Consider the following 15,625-nt stretch of genomic DNA (forward strand, 5'->3'; position numbering starts at 1 on the left):
AGATGCAGTAAAAAAGAAAATGAAACAAAACGAACAACACAAAACCCCTGGTCCAGCGGAGTCAGAGGAGAAGAACACAGCGTTCTAGGAGATAGAACCACTAACAGAAAGGAGATTAATTAGTGCCACAGCATATTATATAAGCAATGTTGCTAAGTTTAAAATAATTACAAAATAAAAATTTTACTAAAACATAAAACATCAGCATTCATAACAAAATAAGATACTGGAACAGGCCAATAACCATGGAAATAAGAGAAAAAACATTGAAGAGGCAGAGATAAAATAATGAGATACATTTATGTGCTGAGGATATTACTTCTTGCCTAAAGGACCCAGGAGAATCAGTTGGCAGCGTTAGCATTGTTATGGAGGGTTGGATGACTTTGCAAAATGAATACACACCAAAAATGCCAGTCTTCTAGTACACTGGCAAAGATCAATTAGGAAACATAACACGGGAGGCCCATTTACAGTAGCAACAACAATTGCCATGAAATATCTAGGAAAAAAGTTAACAAAGAATGCATACGGCCTAAATGAAAATTGTAACACCTTCCAAAGGTTACAAAGGAAGCAGAAATGGAGAGATATAGCATGTTCCTGAAGGGGAAGAAGAATTCCTATTATAAAGATGAGTTATCCCCAATTAATCTATAGGTTTAGCGGACTCCAGTGAAAATTCCAATGCAATTTTAAAAAAACTTGGCAACATATTTCTAACATTTATCTGGAGGCACAAGTTAAGCAAGAGAAGCCAATAAAAATTCAAAACAAAGAATGTCTATGAGAACTTATCTTACCGTATGTTTAAAGTTGTGATAATATCAAACAATATTATAATGTTACAATAATTAAAGCTTTTTCATATTGATATAAGACACTTAGAGGAAATGGATAAGAGGTCTAGAAACATACCCTTTTCTTCATAAAAATTTAATATATGTAAATCTGGCATTTTGAAAGTACTGTTAGGACAACTGATTAACTAAGTTGGAAAGAATATGATTATATTCCCTATATCAAATAATATATCAAAATAAAGCCCAAAGTTATTAAAACAAAACAATGAAATGAAAAAGAAGTAAAAGAAAACACAGAGGAATATTTATTTCATCAGCATGAAAGTAAAGGAGAAAACCATAAAAGAAAAACATTGATAGATTTGATATTACAGGAAATTTAAATTTTGACATTAAAACCCACCCTGAAGAAAATTAAATGGCAAACGACACAAATTTAAATAAAATTTAAATTTCCTGACATTAAAACACACCCTGAAGAAAATTAAATGGCAAGTGAAAGGGGAAGGCTTTTTATAACATATGATATAGACAAGAGGTTTTTATAGCATACAATATATATATATAGCTTATAATAATATGGTACTCTACTATATAAATAAGAAAATAAATGCTAATAGAAAAATCAATACTAATTCACAAGTGGATTCACAAATAAAAAATGCATGGGCCAATAATTTCATTATAAAAATGTTAACCTAACTAGTAATAAAAAAAGCAAATTAAAAAATGAGATACCATTTTCACTTTTCAAACTGATAATGCTTTTGCTTTTTAATTACCCAATTTTGTGAGGATAAAACATTCCCTCTTATTCATTGTTGGTGAGCAAAGTGGCAGGAATTTTCTAGGGGCATATTTGACAATCTGTTAAAAGAGAATTAAGGATCTCACATATCCTTTACTTGGCAATTCTACTTCTAGATATTTCAAGGTAATAGAGATGTGTATAATGACATGTAGAATACACGGAATTACTATTCAAATGAGTGAAAAATTGGAAACAATCTACATGTTCAATAATAGGGAATTCATTACATAAATTTTAAATAACTATATGATAGACTATTATGCAGCATTTAAAAATCCTATTATAGGATAAAATAATGACAGAGACATAATGACATGCTCATGATGAATATTTCAATAAAAATATGTATATTGCTTTGTTCAATAAAATATGTAAAAGATTAAGTCTAAGTAGATATAAAGACTGGAAACGAGATACACTATCTTTTCAGTGGTTCTTTCTGGGTGGCTTTTATTTATTTTAATTCTCTATATAATTATTTTCTGATTTGCTGTAAGTTTTCTACAATGAAAATGCAATATGTTTATAATTGGAGAAATGTATTGGGGTTAAATATAAAACAACGGGGCATGCTACACCCCAGGGGGGTGGTGCAGACACAGCTTGGGGTGAGAGCGGTTTTGGAAGCCCCCTTCTAGGTATGGGCTGTCAGGAGCTGACGGCTGCAAACACCCAACAGTGGGGTTCCACCGGCAGGCAGGCTCCAAGGGCCTCTTTCCTTTGAGCTGGCCCGTGAGGCCCCGACCCACCACACCCCCATTGCTGGCCCGGCCCGGGGTACCTGTATGGGTGCCCGACAGGGAGCTGAGGAGCCGGGAGTGCTGGCTGTGGCCGTCGTGCACCTCCACCACGTCATTGAGGGCCGTGTGGAAGAAGGCGAACTGTCCAAACACCACTGCGGGGGGAGACAGTGTGGAGAGCTCAGTGTGGAAGACTGCGTGCCATGCTGGGGGGAAGGATGGGAGGTCGGGGGGACCCTAGGCCAGGAAGAGGGAAGCCTCAGAGGGAGTCGTTGGTTCCTGGGGCGAACTCCTTGCTGAGCCTTTCTACTGGCTGATTAGCACACTGGCCAGCCCCCAGGCACAGGGAGGCAGGGAGCTGGGAAGGGCTGGCTGGCTGGCCTCCCACATGGGTCAGGATCACACTGAGAACTGCACCGGTGGTCAGGCTGGTGACGGTGGCCCTGAGCTCATCTACTCCCAGAGAGCAGCTGCTGCAGCTACTCAAGGACATGAAAGGGCTTTGGTAACACCCCTCATTTTCCATGTGATCACAGGACCTTGTCCCTGATAGGTGCTTAACAGATGTTTGGGGAGTGACTGCAGGTCTTGCCCTGCGAAGCAGCCTGTTCTCTGCAGCTGCCCCGTCTCTCTCCTAGGTGGTCAGGATATATCGATGCCCTCTGCCCCATTCGACACCAACTGTGTATAGAAATAGTTCTTATTCCCCCTACAAAGAGACCCAGGGAGAAAGCAGCCAGGCTGCTCACCTGATTGTCCAGGTACCACTGGCCTGTGCTCCCCAGGAACATTCTGAGTCCCCCAGGGCCGGCAGCACTTGTGACTGTCCCCACTCCCAGTTGAGAAGCTCTGCTTCTTTTTACCTTGGATTCTTGGAATCTGGAGGTTTCTATGTCTTCTCAGGGTCTGCTCCTCATTTTTTTCTTGCTCGTCCTGCTTATAGCTGCTGGACCAGGCTCAGGTCTCAGAAGGAATGATGCGGCTCCTAGCCCCTTCACCTGTATTTGCAACCTAGCTCCATCCCACTCCTCACTTTTTCCTGCCCCTTGGCTACCCATCCCTGAGTTCCCAATCGGCCTGGGTCTGCAGCATCTCTATTCAGACTTGGGCTGTGCTGGGTAGCCGAGTGCTCCCACCTCCCCTGGGTTCTGCCTACTTCCTCACTAACCCCATCCCCTTGCTTTCGGCCGACTTGTGCCCTTCCTGCCTCGTGTGTCAGGAGTGTATTCTATAGCCCACTTCTGGCATTCAGACTCAGCTGTCCTTTAAGGGACACTGTTCTGCCTATTCCCACAAAAGGCGCGGATACAATTGGGAGTGATATTGGAATACAATTGGGAAGGGCCTGAGGAGTTGGAAGGAGTCAGAAAACATAAACAAATAAACATACATAAAGCCCATACCATAATCCTTGGGCACAGTGACAAAATACAGGCAGATCTGTCCGCTGGTGTAGTTCTGGGGATAGTTGGGGGACAAGACCACTCCATCTGAACCCACATACTGTCCTCCACAGGGGGCTGAAAGAGAAATCAGACAGAGGGCCAGGTGACCTGTGGGCCTCATCAGTGTCCGTCCTCTGTCCTGCTCACGCCCCAATTGAGCTTCTGGCCCTGCTGGGCTGCCATGAGGTGCACAGCCACTGACGTGGAGGAAGGGACTTCTGAGGACACCACCCTGTCCTGCCCGAGGACATCCATCGCCGACCTGGCACATGGCCTAAAACCCACCCTGATGCTATCAGCGACCCTCCTGCGCACACGTCAATCCTAGCCCTCTAACTATTAACAAGGGCGCTGGTCTCTGGAGACACAGCCTTGAGGAGCATTTTAGAACCTCTTCTGCTGACAAGGAGAACCAGAACTACTCTGCCACTTCCATGGCTGACGTCTGCACCTGGTGGTTAGTGTCTGCATGAGTGGAGAGCCACGGCTTCCCCAGACTAGCCCCACGACCCAGCGACCTTCTGCTCTCATCCACGGTACCCTGTTCCGCAGGGGGTGGGCCTCAGAGCCAAGCTCTTTCACCTGGGCAAAGGGTGCTCTTCAACTTAGGTGGCTACCATGCTCTTGAAGTTCTGACATTACATCTGCTAGGATTCCATGGTTAACCCACATCCCTGGTCGGCCCACCCCGGGGGCCTTAGTTTTACACATCGGGCCCCTAAGTGATTTTTCATAGAACCAAAAATGAGCTGGGTCATCTTTAAACTCTCTTCTCCCTGGTCTGAGCCGCTGGCATGTCTGTGGGCCGCTGTTGAGGACTTGTGAGTGTGGGTGGGACTGTGATCTGAGAGAGATGACACACTGACGGGGACTAGCATACCTGGTGAATGATCAGCCATTCTCACTTACAGCGAACCCAAGGAGCATCCCTGCTTTTGAGGACCCTGCCCCCACCCCCTCCCCTTGCCCATAGCCTCTTCTGCCTCTGGCATGCCCTCACTCCCTCCTTCTCCCTCCCCACCCCGGCTCCCCCACCTGTGCACACTGGCCGGGGGTTGTTCCACGCAGGCTTCCCATCGGGCCCCAGGACGCAGCTCAGGGTTGACGAGCCCTCCACTTCATAGCCCCCGTGGCAGTAGTAGGTGATGGAGGAGCCCAGCTTTAGTTCGGACCCCACTCGTGTGCCGTTCTTGACTGTACCAGGATCAAAGCATGACTCTCGTGGGTTTTCTGGGAAAAAGAAAAATAAACACATACACATATGCAGCACTCATTAGTGGCCTGATTCCATGGTGCAGCACCCATAAGGAAACCCTGACTGTAATAGCCACAGAGCACATGTGGTGAGAAATCTAGGGCTGGAAATCATCTTGCAGAGTGAAATTTCACCTCCTCGCTCCACATTCTTGCCCTGAACTATGAAGGAGGGAACTGTGTAAACCTGTGGGGAGCTTTCTCATCCCTTAGCCCACTCTCCCAGAGAGGCATGTGATGCTGGGACTGGCAGGAGCTGAGGGTCCTGGATCATATCCCAGCTGCGGACAGGGTCACTGTGGTGAAGGTCAGTGCTTAGGCACAGTCCACCCCTTTGCTCATCTTAGACCACCCACACTCAGCACGGCAGGCCTCCTCAGCCTCCTGCCTCACTTTTGGTGGCTGCTTTCTTTCCCTCTCTTTCTTTTGCCTACAACTGTGCTGCTGGCTGGGGAGGTGGAACTGGCACTGGCTTTGCAGGTTGTCATATCCATATCTTGCAGGTACTTCTGAGCACCAGGGTATCAATACTAGATTTAGGAAGAAAGTAGAAAACCCATTCTAGACGGGATAAGTCTGGGTCTCCAATACTCTTCCAGAGCTTTACAGTGGGGCATTGGGTGCTGGCTAGTGTTGGGATCTCCAACATAGTTTTCCAGAGCTTTACAGTGGGGCATTGGGTGCTGGCTAGTTCATTAAGACAGTATTTCCCATTTGGCTACTGTGCTTGTATGTCTTTCCAATCAGGCATACCACAATGTGCCTAAAGGCACCCACTCTGCCCCTTGCACTGGACCAAAGTGAACCTGATGCTGCCCGAGCAATTACAGGATTAGCCAGGGCCCCGAATCTCCACAGCCTCCCTGCCGTCAGCTGGAAATCCTGAGCCACATTCACGTCCGTGCACTACTGCTTCTCCTCATTGTCCTTGTTCCAGGACCACTGATGGTCAAAAGGCCTGTCATCAGGGCTGGGCAGTGTCAGGACACAACGGAGGCTGGGCAGTAGCAGGGAAATGCAACTGCTATCAGGAGACTATGCTACCAAGAGGTCTAGAGATAGGGGCTCACAAAGAGGTGCCAACAGTCCTTGCAGGAGGACTCAGAAATTGAAAGAGATTTGAGGAGGAAAGAAACAGAATAAAAAGGATCAGAGTTCAGAGATGAATGGCTCAAGAGGAAATTGGCTGATGGCTGTCATTGTCACCTGGTGCCTTGTAAGCTACTTATACAAGTGGCATCGATGGCTTTAGCATGTTCAGCTGCCAATCAGCCTGCTGACTGATGGAATGGGGCTCTGAGAGTCTATGTTCCTGTTGAGTCTAACCACTCTTGCACTGGAGCCCTTATGAGGGCCCAACTCTTGGTCTTTGCCCATATCAGGGGGTGGAGCAGTCCCAGATATACCAGTAAATTCACACTCAAGTGGGACCCAGATTATTGTCTCTCACCTAGTAGAGGACCCCTCAGTGGTTTCTTCAGGTGCCCTGTGATGTGTCCCTTTGACTCCCACACCAAATCTGTCCTCCCCCTAAACTTGGTGGCTCTGGCAAGAATACAACTGGCCATTGCCTGACTCATATGCAAATCACAGAGATAGAGAACTGTCCCCAGATCTTATATTTCATCTGTCCTTCTTATAAATTCAAAGTGGGTCAAATCTTATTTAAAGTTCAGAGAAATTAAGTAACTTGGGATCAAATCCACATAGCTCATTAGAAGCAAAACTAGGTGTGGCATCCAATATCTATTCCCCATCTTCATCCTTAAACAAAGGAACCCAGGTTTTATGCAGAGAATCATGGCACCAGCTAAAATATACACTTTCCAGCCTCCTGGACAGCTAGGTCTGGCCAAAGAGACATAAACACAGTCAGGTCAAATAATACTATATTCTACTGTCTCACTAAGAGGAAAAGCCAAAAGCCTACAGGCCTACAAACCCCTGCAGTTTCTGCCTCCAATCCTCCCCTCTATGACCTCCTAAACTCCTATTGTTTCTTTTCTAACTTTGCTCCAACCACATTGGCCTCTGTGTTCAGAATGTTCCCCCATCCACATGGCTACTTCTCTCACCTCTTTGAGGATTTAACTCAATGTCTTCTGAATTTGGCTGGAACTCTAGGACTGGAAATCATCGTGGAGAGTGACACCTTCCTGACTCGCTATTTAAAATTTCAATATTCCTTTCCCCACACTCCCCGTCATCCTTCTCTGCTGTTTTCCTCTGATCAATACTGCCTCATGTACCATATGCTTACCTCATTTCTCTCTCTCTCCCCCCATTAGAATGTAGGTTTTACAAGGATGGTTTTTCAGTTTTGATCACTGCTGTAGTCCAGTGCCTGGCACATGGTAGGCACTCAATATATAGTGTTCTTAAGAGGATAAGTGTGGGGTTTCTAGAAAGGCTGCTTAAGGGAAGGTGACAGCTGAGAGAACGCTCTTTGGTCCTTCCCTCTTCCTTTCCTTCCTCCACCCCTCAGTCTGGAACTCAGACATCATGGTTGGAACTCCAGTCGCAGCCACCTTGGACCCCGAGGTAACCTTGGGATTGAAGCCATGCACTAGGGTTGTAGAGCAGACAAAGGAACCTAGGTGGAGCCACTTCACTAGCCTCGATGACAGTCGCCAGACTTCTTTTACAGGAAGTAAACTTCTACCTCGTAACAGCAACTGTGCTTTTAGGTAACTGCTGCGCTGGCACTGGGCCCCAGAACTAGACACTGTGTTCACAAGTCCTTTCCTCCCTCCTCTGTAGGCAAATCCTGCACTTTTCAATGCCACCCTCTCTTGAGCACATTTCTCAACTCTGTCTTCTCTCTGGCAGAATCCTAGTTTTCTTCTCTTGACCTAGCGTGCATGGCACTATCTTGTAATTTGGGTAAAGTTTCTTTTCAGTAGGTTCTGAACTCATAGAGGACAGAGGCCATCACCTATTCTTCTCTGAATCCCGGCAACTAGCACAGAACTTGGTGCTAGGGCTGGCCATATCTGACACATAATAGAGGCTTAACAAATGGATGCTGAATTGATTGGCTGAACACCTCAGGGCTTGGAGAATCAATGATTCCAACTACAGACTCTATTCTATAGTCACATGTCAGAGCCAGAAGAGCTCATCCTTGCATCATTATCATGTTAATAATAATGATTAGGATAATGATAATGATGATAGCTTCTTACATAGGAATATCACTTTGTAATTTTCAAAGTACTCTCCAACCTGTTATCGCATTTGTACATCAAAGTGGCCTCTGAAGTGGGCAGGGCCAGGTACACTGCTGTCCAGGTTATAAATGAGGAATGTGGTGATCAGACAGGTTAACTAAGTCTTTCAAGTCATTCAACTGTTAATAGGCAGAATTAAGACCAAAATTCGGTCTTCGGTCTGCCAAACCAGAGCTCAGCTGTAAATGATAAAACGAAATGACTAAAACATCATGATGATAATAAATAATACCCAGCTCCCCCTCCCCCCAAAGGGGGAAATTATAAGAACCAGCTTCTTTTTATCCTAATAGAAAAGGGGCATTTCTAAATGCTGTAATAGAAACAAACAAACAAACAAACAAACAAACAAAAAACAACCACCCAAACCCTCAACTAATACAGAACTATTTAAAAAGGTCGAATTAGAGCCATCCACTGAAATACAAGCAGCCTTTAAAAAGAATAGTGGAAATCTTTGAATACTGATATGGAAAGATGTCCAAGGGCTATATTGCTGGGTAAAGAACAAAACAAAGCAAAAAAAACAACAACAAACCCCCCAAAACAACCCCACCCATATTACAGATTAGTACACATGGTGTGATTCCATTTATATAGAACTGAAATCAGCAAGCTACAATTCACAGACACCCTACCTGATTTTGTAAATAAAGTTTTATTGGCACACAGCCACACCCATTTGTTTATATACTGTCTACAGCTGTTTTAACATTATAGCAGCAGAGAAGAGCAGATGCAGCAGGGATCATCTGGCCTGCTAAGCCTAAAATATTTACTATCTTGCCTTTTACAGAAAAAGTTTGCCAACCGTAGTCTAGAATTTACTTTATATAAACTATCTGGAATGAGACAAGCCATGACTAATGGTTCTCAGGGGGTGGTAGTAACAGAGGATGGAAGTTTTTAGAGTTCATCTTATATGCATCTGTATTGTTTGAATTTTTCCTCCCAACAGGTGCTACTTTAAAAATAGGCAGAAATGAAGAGATTTCCATTTCGAATTTAGAAAGGCAGGCCCATGGCAGCAGTGGGTGGTGACAGTGGGAGCAGGTGTGGAAATCTAGTTGCAACTCCTTGGCTCACAGTGTCACTTCCGAGGGCTTGAAAGAGAAAATAGGTACTTTCTAGTACCTTCCAGTCCAGGTTGATTCACCTTGGCCTTCCCTGAGTTATTTCAGATTCTCTAACAAGTGCTTTGAGCTCTTCTTCCCTCTGTCTGAACACCATCTCACCCCTGCTCTTCTCAACCTGTAGGTCTCTGTTTCAATGTCACCTGCTCAGCAAGGCCTTCACCTCTACCGACTGCCACTCTGAAGTGGGCTCCTTGTTTCTCTTCCTCAGAGTAGCTTGCTCTTCCCTAACTTCTCATGCTTCTCACTTCTAGTTTGTCTGCTTCTTTATTGTTTGTCTCCCTCACTCACCTTTACACTCCCTCAGAGTAGGAACCGTGACCATTCTGCTCACTGGTTATCCTCCATACCCAGCCCAGGGTGTGGCATGAAGTAGAAGCTCAATAATCATTTACCAAATGGATGAATGGATGAATGATCTCTATACCTAGCCTGTCCCTGCCCAGGAAGAGGCCACCACACCTGCTGGAAGATGAGAATAAAGATTCCCACCCACCTATTCTGCCGATTTCTCTGGCCTGGAGATTGACAGTAATCTCCCGGGATTCCTTTTTAATAACTGTATCCAAAAGAAAGGACCCTCCTCATTCCTTTTGTTTTCTTCTAGCAAAGGGCAAAGTCTACCCAGGAGGCAGAATTCAGATGAGAAGTGCCTCAAAGCATGGTCTCAAAAAATACACAAATGACGTGACTGCATCCAGAATCATCTCCCAGGAGGCCTGTCTAGAAATGGCTGACACCACAGCCACTTTCCAGGAGCAACTGAACAGAGACACCAAGAAACCACCCATCGCTACATTATGATTAGGTGGGCTGCCAACGCCAACTTCTCATTTAGGAATGTCTGTCGGTTTAGGAAGTGAACTCCCCGGAGGCAGGGGCTTTGCTCTGTTCTCACAGTGTATGGCACATAGTAGGTTCTCACTAACGATTTCCTGAGTGAACAAATGAATAAACATGCCTGATCTATCCTAGCTCCTCATGAAAAATCCCAATTCTGTGATGCTTAACGTAAGCCTAGTCAACCCGATGGTCCTCTGGGACTCAGAATTTGGATGCAGACTGGAAAGTGACTCAGAGTCAAGAGTGAGGCAGCCACAATTGTCTTAGGGAAATGGAGAAGCAATGAAAATTATTTTCCAGAGAGAGCAGAATGGAGCAAATACTCAGAAAGGGGCAGGGAAGAGACTCATGGGTTCTGGAGACAGAGGAGGGTAATCCCAACCTCTGACTCTCCCACCCTGATTTCAGTCCCTTACACTTCCCATTCTGGGGCTCTCATATTCTAAAAATACACCCCCTTTAGGAGCTCAGTTTGAGTAAGTTTTCGTTATCTGTGATATTAAAACCTAGAACCCCTTTTAGCTTAAATTAGTTTGGCCGTTAGTTATTTGTTTTATAATAGTCTTTTCTTTTCTGTCTCACATTGGTTAAGGCCATAGGATCTGGCCGCACAGTAGACCCATTCTAGGAATCTAGGGATCCTGGGACAGGAAAAAGGCGACCACAGGGTAAGGCAGGGGTGCCTGGGTCCCAGCAAATAGGCTACCTGAGCAGAGACTGGAGACATAGCAGAGGGGTGACTAATATTAGGAGATGTGAAATCTGAATACGGAAGGCAGCTCCAGGTCTCACCGGGTACCACCCACCCTAAACAGACAGACACATTTATCTTGGTACTGGAACCACAGATCACAATAAGGTGGTGAAGAGGGCATGGATAGGCTGTGCCTCCGTTCTCCCCAGTGATTGGCCTTCTTCAGTCACTGGCTTAGATGGCATCTAGGTAGGTCTTATTCTCTGGGGCTGTGTTTTGGACCTGAGGACCCCTCTAGATATGATTTCAGTCCAACAGAGGAAAGCGGAAAGGGCTTCTTTGGGAAAGAGGACCTGGAGGTGTGGCCCTAGCCCATGGATTCAGTGGAGAAGATCTCTGGGAGAGGTGGCCACAGCCAGATAACCCTGAACAAGGTGACTAGGGAGGAAGCGGAGGGAGTTTCTACCAGTAACTTAGTATATCCAGGGATGGTGAAAAGAAGTCATCTTGTAAGGAGGCTGAAAGTGGTGACTTTTGGGGTGAAATTTTAGAATCTCCATCATGTAGAAGACTCAGGTGAGACAGGTCAGAAGTCACTCTGGTGGCTGATAAGGCTTGGTTGGGGTTAAAGTGCCATGTTTGTATGACTTTTTCTGGCTGTGCTCAGCTATTTGGGTGTAGGTGTAACAAAGGGTGCAGTTTTGAAAGGTTTATACAATAGAAGGACCTCAGGCTAGGAAAACTGAAAGTACTGATGAGGGTGTGATTAGAGAGATGACTAAGAAGAAAAATGATGATGATGATGATGATGATGATATGGCAGTGGGTGGTGGTGGTGGAGCGATGGGGTCACAGGCTGTGTCTAAGTCGGCTAAGTCGTGTCCTCTGTTAGAATTCCATCACCTGTGACAGAGTTTGCTGTGCTATCAGCCTGTGGAGAAGGGTTTGCGTCCAGGAGGGTTAGCAAATGGCAGGTGTCTGCAGGAAGAGAGGCCCAGGCCGCCCCACGAGGAAAGAAGACCACAAGCAAAACATCTCTAATCTGTGCACCAAGTGTCTTCTAGAACTGCATCTGACAAACTGCAGACAATCGATAGTTATGAGGACGTTGATGAATAGATGGGCGTGAAGTGCTCAGGACAGTGCCAGCAGTTGGTAGACACTGTTGGCTATTACTATGATTGATGTTATTTGTGAGCTCATATGAGAAAGTCCCAGGAGTTGCCAAAAATATTTAATTAGAGAGCACTTTGAAAGGTTGCTGAAGTCCCACATTATGCAAGTGAGGGGGGGGCGGAGACAGGAGCCAGAAACTTTTTTCATTTTTAACTGGTCACGTGAGTCCATTTGTGCACACAGGCTGATGAGGCCTGGGTGCACTTGGGTTACAGTTACACAAACAAAATCAATCACCTCTATCTGCAGAGTCTTTAGTGCATACTGGATATTATGCTCAGACATATAATATGTAAGTATGCAATACCTTTTAATTTTAACCTTCTGAAACATAATTAGATAGATAGAGATAAGAGGGATGGATTCTAAGAGATAATAACTTGCCAAGCCCACAAATCAAGCAAGAAATAGAGTTGGGATTTGGATAATGGTGTCTGGGATAATTAGGGAAGAAGAAAAGGTCAAAAAGAGAGAAGAAAGTGGAGTGCTTGAGAGCCTGGAACTCATCCTACTACTATGACCAACTATGACTGCTCCTATTTGAACATTATAGGATGCTTGATATGTGCCAGGCACCGAACCAAGAGCTTTGATGCAAGAACTCATTGATCTTTACATTTCTGTGAGATAGGAATTATTCTACTATCATTTTATAGATGAGGACCTGGAGTTTTCAAGAGGTTAAATAAACTTGCCCAAGTCCACTCAACTGCTAAGTGGTAGCCACGAGGCCTGAGCTCAGTCAATCTGAGAGTCTAGACCAGGCAGGGACTCGGCCTGTTCTTGTAAGGAGACGTTATTGGAGCAGTTACACCCATTCCTTTGTATTCTGTCTTCGGCTGCTTTAGTGCTACAAGGACAGAGCTTAGCGGTTGTGATGGAGATGATGTGGCTCACAACCTAAAATGCTTACTATGTGGTTCTTTAAGAAAAAATTTGCTGACCCCTGCCCTCGACCCTTATACTACTGAACTTGTCTTAATTAACCCAAAAGTGCAATGAGAATAAGAGAATGGGAAATCTGGAGGGATGACCAAATGTGCCCAGGAAGTATCAGAACGTGTCTAGCCTATGGCAAGGTGCCAGAGTGTCCATGGGACAGAGGCCCAGGCACTGTGACCCCAGGGGTTGGATGAGCTGTCCATATGTGCACAGAAGTTATCCGGGATGGTGGGAGGCTGTTGGGTGGAGAGGAGGATTGAGGTTTACATCAGAATCCTCAGCAAATGCAGGGGAGTGACCAGGAAGAGGTTAGTGGGCATGTGTGGGCTGAGGTTGTGGGATTGAAGAGCCACGAAAGATCCTCATAGAAAAAAAAATGAGAAAAGGGGAGGAATGATGTGAAAATAGAAATGAGGTGTAAAAAGAATGCTGGCCTCTTTTCTCCCAGGCCTGGGGCAAATGGGTGCGAAAGGCTAAGCCACCTGGAGGGCCACAGGGGAGGCAGGTGTTCTGCAGGTGGCAGCGCGGCTGTGTGGTGATCAGCCCATTGCTCTTCCCCCTGCCCTAGGCTTTCCCTCTGGCAGGTCTGCTGGGCCCTGCCCTCAGTCATCTCTGCCAGCAGCGCCCTTACCTGTGTAGTCGATGACGAAGCCAACATTGCTCACGGATGCGTCGCTGCGGAAGGCGAGGAAGAGGCTGTTGCTGCTGCTCTCAATGCGGCTGGGGAGCTGGGAGCCGTAGAAGCTCCCTATGAGAGGGCTCAGAGAGTCCCGCCCGTCGTAGACGTGAAGGAAGTCATAGCCAGGCTCCAGGTTAAAGCTGGGGAACAAAAACATCCCACCCCACCCCACCAAGGTCAAACAGAGCTCGTACTGGGCACAACCAAAGTTGGTTTAACATCTAAAATTTCATTACTGTATGTCATATCATAGAATAAAAGACAAACTACATGCTTATCGCAACACTACTGTCCCTTGGTAACTGTGGGGGATTGGTTCCAGGCCTCCCAGACAGCACGGCCTCCACCCACGGGCACCCAACCCCGAGACTTCCTGGTGGGGCAGGGAAGGATGAGGCCCCAGCCACCTCCCAGTGAGTGGAGAAGATGGAAAAAGCAGGCTTGGGCAGAGGAGGCAGATTCCAGAGTCAGCATTCAGAAAGCTGGAGCTGAAACGGAACATCCTCTTTTTAAAAAATATTTTTTAATTGAAATGTATTTGACATACACTGCTGTGTAAGTTTAAGGCATACAACAAGTTGACTAGATACATTTACATATGCAATATGATTGCCATTGTAGTAATAATTAGCACCTCTATCACCTCACATAATTATCATTTCTTTTTAGTGGCTGGAATAATTGAGATCGAGTCTTTTAACGAGTTTGGTGATTATAAAACAATATTGTCCATACTCACTATATTACGCACAGAAGGGAAAATGAGTTACCAACTCTCCACACCCAGGAGTCAGCTGGAGCAGGTCCAGAGCCCAGGTCCCCTCCCTGCTTCTGGGCTACTCTGCATGTTCTTTCCCAAGAGGGAAAGAGCTGTCCTGGGAGCCATTCCCAGGCAGCAAGGGCCTGTCCCCAGCAGGAGCCTAGCTTCATTCCTGTGTCCCTGAGCCAGCTCTCGCTCTCCCAAGGACTTGCTACCACCCCACTCCTGGCACCCACAGCTGTGCCTCTTTCTTAGCAATCCTGACTATAGTGTGAGGAAAAAAAAATCTATTTTAAAAACTGTCTTAGTTTAGTAAATGGAATATTAGAGTTCCTGAATGTAATCTATCCCACTGGGATGGAGAGAGTGAAAATGATGGAAAACACCAGGGACTGGCAAGACTGTGGAGCCACTGGGATCAACCACTTTGGAAAGTGTTTCACGATACCTACTAGATCTGAATATATGCCCTATGATGCTATAATTCCACTGTTCGGTATATATCCAGCAAAGGCAATTGGAACTAATTGAGCATGCAAAGGTGAAAACAACAGAATAAGAGGAAGTGAGTGTGCAGAGAACAGATTTCTGATGCAATCTCAGCCATAGCCCGGCCACAGGCTGGGATACTCAGATACTCCATTTGGCAGAACTGAGAATGCCATGCCGTCCCACCCTTCGGTTGAGACGTGTGGTGGAGGGCAGGGCGATGGCAACTCTCGGTCAGAGGGGTAGGGCCAGCAGAGAGAGGGGATGAGGGGTAGAGCCAGACATGCATGACTTCCTTCCTACATGGCACCCTCCCACACTGGGTCAGCTGCAGGGTCCCCACCACTGCTGGGTGGGATGGTCTTCTTGCACCATAATTCAGCTGCTATCCACCTGCTCTTCTAAAATCACCAAGGGAGGGACTTGCTCAGTCTTGGTCACAGATTATGGCTCCACCACTTCCTAATTACCTTCTTCTGTCCCTGCCTTCCTTCAATCATTTGATTTTATCTGAGTACCCTCCTACATCGGGCACTGTACAAGGCGCCCGGGACATGGGATATGTCAGACACCACCCCTTCTTCCAGATGGGGCGGGGGCTGAAGGAAGCGATGGATGTGAAGATG

At 46.0% G+C, this 15,625-nt stretch overlaps 1 protein-coding gene across 1 annotated transcript in view; it reads right to left on the minus strand.

Annotated features, from left to right (window-relative positions):
* Nucleotides 1-15,625, minus strand: part of LOC102258474 (CUB and sushi domain-containing protein 2-like) — a 223,335-nt gene that overhangs the window by 100,028 nt on the left and 107,682 nt on the right. Inside the window, exons 17-20 of the mRNA XM_014549497.1 lie at nucleotides 13,703-13,890; nucleotides 4,835-5,029; nucleotides 3,758-3,874; nucleotides 2,396-2,509 (exon numbers count right to left, since the gene is read on the minus strand). Of these exons, the coding sequence (XP_014404983.1) occupies nucleotides 2,396-2,509; nucleotides 3,758-3,874; nucleotides 4,835-5,029; nucleotides 13,703-13,890 (614 nt within the window). The remainder of the gene's footprint in view (nucleotides 1-2,395; nucleotides 2,510-3,757; nucleotides 3,875-4,834; nucleotides 5,030-13,702; nucleotides 13,891-15,625) is intronic.

This window comes from Myotis brandtii, unplaced genomic scaffold (assembly GCF_000412655.1).
Source record: "Myotis brandtii unplaced genomic scaffold, ASM41265v1 scaffold555, whole genome shotgun sequence".
In the NCBI taxonomy this organism is placed as follows: domain Eukaryota; kingdom Metazoa; phylum Chordata; class Mammalia; order Chiroptera; family Vespertilionidae; genus Myotis; species Myotis brandtii.